This window comes from Eretmochelys imbricata, chromosome 27 (genome assembly GCF_965152235.1).
Source record: "Eretmochelys imbricata isolate rEreImb1 chromosome 27, rEreImb1.hap1, whole genome shotgun sequence".
Taxonomy (NCBI): Eukaryota; Metazoa; Chordata; order Testudines; family Cheloniidae; genus Eretmochelys; species Eretmochelys imbricata.
Genome location: NC_135598.1, coordinates 15,743,267 through 15,751,358, shown reverse-complemented (window position 1 = coordinate 15,751,358; position 8,092 = coordinate 15,743,267). Strand labels below are relative to the sequence as shown.

Here is an 8,092-nt window from a genome sequence, read left to right as displayed (position 1 = left end):
CCGGGCGGCCCTCGCCTCTGGGGGCGGCTACGGGGCTGGTGCTGGCAGGGTCCAGGGGAGAAGCTGAGACCCCCCCGCCCCCAGGGCAGCCCCCAGGCCAGGCTGCTGCCCCAGCGAGGGGCAGGTTCAGCCCGCCCAGGTGGGGGGGCGCTCGCAGACCCCCCGCCCCCCAAACCCAGACCCATAGGACGGGCCGTGGGTCCCGGGGGACACGTGGGCCACAGGGTGAGACATGGGGGACGCGGGACACGTGGGGGTAAGCGCCAGGGGAAAGCAGGTGGGCCCTGTGGGGGTGACAGGCACATGGCGTCATCCCCTCGCGCCGTGTGTCCCCTCCCGCTCGCCGTCCCCATCCGCGTTCCCGGCCTTGTGTCCCCTCCCGCTCGCCGTCCCCATCCGTCTTCGCCGGCCCTGTGTCCCCTCCCGCTCGCCGTCCCCGTCCGCGTTCCCGGCCCTCTGTCCCCTCCCGCTCGCCGTCCCCATCCGTCTTCGCCGGCCCTGTGTCCCCTCCCGCTCGCCGTCCCCATCCGCGTTCCCGGCTCTGTGTCCCCTCCCGCTCGCCGTCCCCATCCGTCTTCGCCGGCCCCGTGTCCCCTCCCGCTCGCCGTCCTCATCCGCGTTCCCGGCCCTGTGTCCCCTCCCGCTCGCCGTCTCCGCCCGCAGCTCGCGTTCGGCGGTGGTCTCTCCCCTCCCGCGCGCCGTCCCCTCCCGCCGGCTGTCTGTCCCGGCGCCGGCTGCCGCGATGGTGTTCCAGTGCCAGAGGGACAGCTGGGCCCGGCAGGTGCGAGGGCCGCGGGGCGGGGTGGGTGCGGGGGGGGGGGACCGCGCGCTGCTGCGGGGCCCTTGCGCGAGGCTCCCACGCGTAACAGGCGCGCGCCGGGCCCCGCGTGACGCCCCCGATTTGCAGTTCGCCACCAGGGTCGCGTCGTGCCGCCCCGCGGAGCTGCCGGCCGAAGGCGGCGCGAAGGAGACGCTGCGGGGCTTCCACGTGGTGCTGGAGGACACGATTCTCTTCCCCGAGGGCGGGGGCCAGGTGCGGGGGGGCAAGCGTGGGGGGTGGGGGCCGGGTACGGGGGGGCAGGGGCGAGGTACGGGGCCAGCTCCGGGGGGGGGGGCGTGGGCTAGGTATGGGGGGCGGGGGCGCAGGCCAGGTACGGGGGGGCAGGGCGAGGTACGGGGGAGCGGGGCCCAGGTGCGGGGGGTGGGGGCGGGGCTCAGGTACAGGGGCGCAGACCGGCGGCTGACCGAATGCTCCTCCCCGCAGCCCAGCGACCGGGGGCTTATCGATGACATCCCCGTGCTCCGCGTGACGCGGCAGGGCCCGGCTGCCCTCCACTTTGTGCAGAGGCCGCTGGCGCCGGGCAGCGAGGTGCTGCTGACGGTGGACTGGGAGCGGAGGTTTGACCACATGCAGCAGCACTCAGGTGACCCGCCTTGGGCCCTGCGGGGCTGTTGGCACCTGGCCCAAAACGCTCCTAGGACTGGGGCGCTGCGTTTCCTGGGGTGCCAGCTTCATCCCAAACACCCTTGCTCCGCCCCTTCTCCTAGCCCCCCCCCCCCGCTTGCTCCACCCCCCCCCCGTTGCTCGCTCTCCCCCCCCTCACTCACTTGGCTGGCTCAGGGGGTTGGGGTGCAGGAGGGGGCTCCAGGCTGGGATTGAGGGGTTTGGAGGGTGGGAGGGGGATCAGGGCTGGGGCAGGGGTGTGGGAGGAGGTCGGGGGTGCAGGCGCTGGGTGGCACTTGCCTCAGGTGCCTCCTGGAAGCAGCGGCATATCCCCCCTCTGGCTCCTACACAAAGGCACAGCCAGGTGGCTCTGCGTGCTTTCCCGTCTGTGGGTGCCACCGCAGTTCCCGGCCCATGGGAGCTGTGAAGCCAGCGCTTGGGGCAGGGGCAGCATGCGGAGCCCCCTGGCTGCCCCTACACATAGGAGCCGGAGTGAGGACATGCTGTTGCTTCTTGGAGCCTCCGGGAGCCTGCCTTAGTCCTGCTGCGCCATTGACCAGACTTTTAATGGCCAGGTCAGGGGTGCTGATCAGAGCCGCCAGGGTCCCTTCTTGGCTTGGCATTCCGCTCGAAAACTGGACATCTGGCAACCCTATGCGTTTCGTGGGTGCTGAGTGCATTTCTGTAAGCCAAGGAGGCCTGGGGGTGTGATAGATGCCGCCGGGGTCTCTTTGCCTCATTCAGGTGCGGGGCAGGTACTGGGGGCAGGGGGTTACTGAACAGCCTATCGAAAAGAGAAGTATTATTAGAGCCTGTTAAAATAAGACCCTGTCATGGTGTTCAAAACTCTGCAGTGCTTTCTGTGTGTTTGTCATGCCCTGCTGGGCAAGGACAAGACTTGCCCCTGAAGCACTGTCATGTCACCCATGATCCCAGAATGGTTTTGGATACCAATGACTCCTTCTGCAGGTGATGTGGCTAGTGACCACTTAGTTCTCTATTAGGAGGGGCTGGTTTGCTGATATTTCTGGACCTCTTGAGAAGGTAGGTGCTATCCCTGCAGGCGCTGTCCTGGGTCATAAACAAATGATTTTAGAAGACTTGGAGCAGAGATATGCTGTCTGATTTGAACTCCTCTCAACAGGCAGTCACATTCTTTGGTTCCCAAGGATGGCTGGGGGAGTTGTGTGTGTGTGAATAGTAAAAATAAACTAAAAACCTCACAGCCATTACTTGCACTTCTTTTCCAGGGCAGCATCTCATCACTGCCCTTGCAGATCAGATGTTTGGATTCAAAACAACTTCATGGTGAGCAGGAAAAGTGTTCCTTTTAACTCTGTCCTTAAAACTTGTTTGGCTTGTGTCCCAGTGCTGGATCCTGAGGGATGAATGTTGATAAATGCACAGAGTAGGGCGTGCAGAGACATTCCACTCGGCTGCAGAGGGCCTGGGAGAAGTGACCGCGCTGAGAGAAGCTATGGGGAGCATTGCTCTGCCTTCCTGTTCCCTTTGCTCAGAAACACAAACACACATCGAGTGAGAGAGAGAAAATGCAAGTGCTTTGCTCCAGTAACTGAATTCAAAGGTGCTTCTCCTGCACCATGCCCAGCGTTGCACAGAGGGACTTTTGAGCTTGTGTCCTCTGTATTGGCAGGTGTGTCTGATGTTTGTGGTTCTTGCAGGGAGCTAGGCCATCAGCGCACTGTCATTGAGCTGGACACGCCCTCGGTGACAGCAGAACAGGTGGAGGCCCTAGAGAAGAATGTGAATGAGAAAATCCGGGCCCGTATTCCTGTGGTGGTGAGGGAGCATTCTGAGGACGACCCAGAGATTGAGATGGTGAGTAGCAATGGAGGATGCTGGCAAAATTCATTCCAGAGCCATGTGGGGCAGAGGGGAGTATGCCACCCAGTCTCCTTTTAGTCCCAGGGACATGAGTTGCCATGCTCGCCTTTCTGGTTCTCTTCCCAGGTGAGAAGCCGCGGTTTGCCAGATGACCACACAGGGCCAGTGCGTATCATAAGCATCGAGGGCATCGATGACAACATGTGCTGCGGGACTCACGTCTCCAACTTAAGTGACCTGCAGGTAAGGGCTGCACTGCTTCAGCACCTTCAGTGCTCAGGCACCGGCCTGTAGATCAGCTGGTACAGTAGGAGTCCCTGGATCCGCAGGACTTACAGTCCTTCTGCAGATTGTCCCTGTTGGGCAGAGAACCTCAATCACAAGCCAGAGTGAGAGTGGTAGGACACAGCCCTGCACCCTGTGGTTACCATTGTCCACTCACTTCCCTCTACACCACTGCACTAGTGTGGGTTTGCCACCAGTGAAGAATCCCATGTTCTACATGCAGAATTAGATGAAAATTTAATTCCAGAGCTGCCTCTGGGTTTCAATGTCCTTACAGTCAGCTTGATAAGTCAAATGACCCTTCCCTTCCAGTTGGCATGCCTGGTGTGCTGTGGGGTGGGACATTAGGGTATAGATGGCTGGTTGACACACCAGGTCCAGGTGCGTTAGACAGCATGGCACATGGCTAATGAAAGTGTCTCATCTATTTTGTGGCTATACCTGAAGGCTGATTTCAGTGGGTTTAATTCTGGTGATAGCGTCTCGACACTCACAGTGACACATGGTCTAATGGGTCCTTTAGCTGTGTGTAACACATCATTGAACCTCTCTGATCAGGGTGTTTGTTTCTTGTTTAAGGTTATTAAGCTCCTTGGCACAGAAAAAGGAAAAAAGAACAAAACCAACTTGGTCTTCCTGGCAGGAAATCGAGTATTGAAGTCTGTCGAGCGAAGTCACAGCATCGAGAAAGCATTAACCTTGCTGCTCAAGTAATGTCCTTTCCCGGTTTCCCCTAGCCTTGCTTTTCCTTCTCGCACAGAGAAAGGAACACCATGTGACCCTAAAGAGGGCATTTCTAGCCCCTGTCTCTGCTGGTGCGTTGTCTGCTGCAGCTTCATTGGTGGAGTCCACTCTGTCCAGTGCCTTGATAGCCAGAACTCTGCCTTGTTTTTTCCAGAAATGGGGCAGAGGAGCACGTGGAAGCTGTGAAGAGGCTGCAGAATTCTGTGAAGCTGCTTCAGAAGGTACGGTTGTGGCCCAGCACCTGCCCCTGCGGTCACTCCATCAAGGGTCTGAGCTTTGGTAACAGCAACAGTATTCTGAATAATCTTCTTTAATGAGAATTAAGTTTTAGAATCTCCCTTGTGTTGACCGTGGAGGCTGTGAAAATTGTCATTCCACCTGTCTCAGGAAACTCCATCCCTGACTCGACTCCACTCCATCCAATCCCCGTGTTCTCGTGCTGACTCTTGGGTCTGCAGCATGGCGTTTGCTTTCCTTGCAGAACAACTTGAACTTGCTTAGAGACCTCGCCGTTTTGACAGCGCAGAACTTCAAAAGCAATCCAGGCCGAGGCCGAGTGTTTGTGTTGCACAGGTAAGGCACAGATCTGGGGAAGGGGGCTCGGGTGCTGCAGCGTCTTACTCGCAGCATCCAAAGCCAGAAGGGAGCATTGTGATCATATCGTCTGAATTCCTGTATAACACAAGCCGACAATGTCCCATGGCAGCTGCATCCCTCTGCTGTGCATTCAGGGCTGTTTATACCAGAGGTCCATTAAACCCGGCCATTCTTTAAGAGAGAACATAAACTAAGGAAACAAAATATTAAACCAGCTGCCTGGGCCTGCTGGAAGGGCTCATAATTAAAGTCTAACATGGTTGTATTTCGGCTGTTGAACTCTGCTGGTTTTGGAGCCAAGCAGTAAATTTGTCTGTTTATCCCTCCCCACTGGTGGTATTGTCAAAAAAACTGAGGAGCTCCCTTGGTTACAGAGTAAAACACTTCAATAATTCATCATTTGTGGGTGGGAAACAGAATTTTTCCATATAAATTGCTAATTGCTGTCCCAGTGATGAGAGGCCACAGCCCTGACCCTTGGCACAAAGTACGCTCACACAAGGTCTGGCTTCCAGTTCCCTGACAGGGTTTGATAAGAAGCTGGTGGGAAATTTGACTCTAAAAATCAAACCACAAGCCAAGCCAGGGCAATGCCTGGTCTGTGTGCTGTGTGGGGTGGTTGGTTTCTGGTTCTGTCATAGAGTTTAGGCCAGAACGCCTCCACCACCAGAGGTGTGTCTGGATTCTCTAGGCCGCGGCATCTCTAAAATGCTTTTTACCCTTTACAGGAAAGACGGTGACTCTGAGTTCATGAATATCATCGCCAATGAGATCGGGACAGAGGTGAGCACTCTCTGGCTTGTCCTCGCCGCTGCTGGCACTTTGGCCTCTAAGGCCTACGTAGCCTCTCCCCGCCCTTTACCAGCCCTCACAACACACTGACCTGAAAACAGGCCTCATTATCCCCAGGATGTTACAGCCCAAACTGTCACCCACATCAATACACCCCAGCTGTGATCTGGAGGGGTCCCGCCTGTCGCTGGGAGCTCATTTCCCTGGCTCCTCCAGCTGTGCCCTCCTGTTGATCAATGGGCCAGTTAGAGCCAAACGTGGCAATGGTCATTGTGCTCCAGACACCTGTCTCCCCCCAGCTCATTTAACACAGGGGTCACCAAACACTAGTCACTGCCACCCAGGACCACATGGGGCTCGTGACCTGGAGTAAAAGGCTCAGTTGCCCATTTCCAACCCCCCACCAAGGTAGTTAGTGCCCCAAACAGTCTCCCCTCCAGTAACTAGTTCACAGCAAAGAGAAAGGGTGTTCTTACTCACATATGGGACTCCCAAGTCTCACTGCTCAAAGATGGGAGATGCAGAGATGTTCTGCAGCAGGATCCATCTCTCTTCACAGGATACCCTGCTCTTCCTGACTGTGGGAGATGAGAAGGCAGCTGGGCTCTTCCTCCTGGCTGGGCCCAGTGAAGTGGTTGAAAAATTAGGCCCCAGGTAAACTGTTCTGTGACCACCTGTAGTCTGGCAACCCTCCTGACCAGCCTGGGGAACCATCAGTGCTGTCAAGTCAGCCTCCAGCCCTAGTTATTGTCCAAACACCCAGCCAACTCATAAAAGGAAAAATAAAACTTCTAGCTGGAGATTCCTACCCAGCCAGAGCATCACACCTGGAGCGTTCCTTCCCCAGGGACTTACTGCTGCTTCTTCTGCAGTCTGTCAGTCCCCTGCTTCCTGCAGGTCTTTATAGCCAACACCTGTCCTCCCCTTCTCAGCTGGGTCTGATTAGCCAGCTGGCCTGCCTGGCACCATGCCTTTGGTCCTTAAAGGAGCAGGCCGCCCTGATATACACCTGCTACGCTACAATTATTATTAATGAAGAGAAATTAAGTTCTGGCTGCTTTAGTCAGAGAATTGATTTTCACTGGCATCTGGCTCAATATCTGAGGCAGGGCCAGTGCATTAGCAGACGGGCCATTTTCCTCCTCTGCCTCCAGGCACACCCAGTTTGGGACTGTGTGAAAGAGCGCACCCAGCCCTCCTGTTTTCAGCGTGTGCATCTGTCTCTTTAGAGTGGCGGAACTGCTGGAAGGCAAAGGAGCTGGGAAACGGGACCGCTTCCAAGGCAAGGCGACCAGGATGAGCAGGCGAGCAGAGGTGCAGGCCCTGCTCCAGGACTTCATTGGCCACCAGAGCCTGGAGGAGTAAGGACCAGCCCTTGCCAGAGGATTTCCCCCATCTGCTGTTCATTGACCTGGGACGACAGGGTCACTTGCTGACTCCCTCTAGACCAATAAAAGTTATGTTATGAGAATGATGTGTGTGCGTGCACAGCCCTGACGACCAAGCTGCCTGGGCTCTGGCCTCAGACCAGGCCTGTGGCTCCGGGGTATGCCAGGGTATGTGTGTGGGGAGGTTGGGTGGGGAGAGGAGCAGGGAGGGTTAGGTGTATTTGGGCAGGGGGGCTGACTCCCTCTGGTTCTCACTGGCCTGGCTATGATGTTGCAAACTTTCCCCAGATAAATGGTACAAGTAGCTTCGTTAACTGGCGCTGACATTCTTGGCCAGGGCTGGGGACCGCACTGCCAGGCAGAGGTCCTTTGCCATCCCTCATGGTCCAGCCTCCAGCAAACCCAGGGAACACTGTGCTGCATGCCATGATCATTGGCTTTTGCCTCATTTGCCGTTGGTGGCCAGTTCCACCCTTGAAGAGCAACAGGCAGTGAATGCAGTGTGAGTGGATTTATTCCGGGTTATTGTGACCAGTACAAACTCCCCTTTAAATGTATTTGGTGCAGAATGTGGGGAAGAAGGAGGTTAATCCCAGTAAGGGGTGGACTCTGACAATTGCTAACCATTACTGAGAAAAACACCAAGGTAACTCAAAGGAGTCCCTACTCAGGATCCTGTGCGCGCTGCCCTTCAGATGAGGGACATGCCTGCAGGAGCCCGAGAGAGAAAAGTAGGATGTTGTATCATCATTCATATTGGCCAAGCAGTTTTCACTTTAACCAGGGCACCAGGAAACCTCTGGGAGTGAGGGGAACGCGATGTTATGGCAGGAATCAAAGGTGAGACTGGCTCAAGCTGGTCTCTCAGTCATCCTGCCTTGCAGAGCTGGAACCAGATGGGGAAGTGGATGAAGAAGGCTGATACTGGCAGTCAAGGCAATGAAGAGGAACCAGTCCTGGGAGTTCTCCTGTAGGAAGCGATCGCCTGGATCCCTGC

The 8,092-nt window shown here is 56.8% G+C and overlaps 1 protein-coding gene across 3 annotated transcripts; it reads left to right on the top strand.

Annotated features, from left to right (window-relative positions):
* Positions 1-389: 389 nt before the first annotated feature.
* AARSD1 (alanyl-tRNA synthetase domain containing 1) lies at positions 390-7,178 on the top strand. 3 transcript variants are annotated; one of them, XM_077806310.1, is made up of 12 exons: positions 400-781; positions 908-1,033; positions 1,265-1,424; positions 2,695-2,752; positions 3,127-3,283; positions 3,416-3,532; positions 4,154-4,284; positions 4,473-4,539; positions 4,800-4,891; positions 5,644-5,698; positions 6,267-6,361; positions 6,937-7,178. In XM_077806310.1, exons 1-12 carry the CDS (start codon positions 743-745, stop codon positions 7,070-7,072), a joined length of 1,233 nt encoding a protein of 410 aa, XP_077662436.1. In that variant the 5' UTR covers positions 400-742; the 3' UTR covers positions 7,073-7,178. The 3 variants fall into 3 exon arrangements, with proteins under 3 accessions (XP_077662437.1, XP_077662436.1, XP_077662438.1); XM_077806311.1 differs by lacking the exon at positions 6,267-6,361 and having other exon boundaries at positions 390-781; XM_077806312.1 differs by lacking the exon at positions 908-1,033.
* The last annotated feature ends 914 nt before the right edge of the window (positions 7,179-8,092 follow it).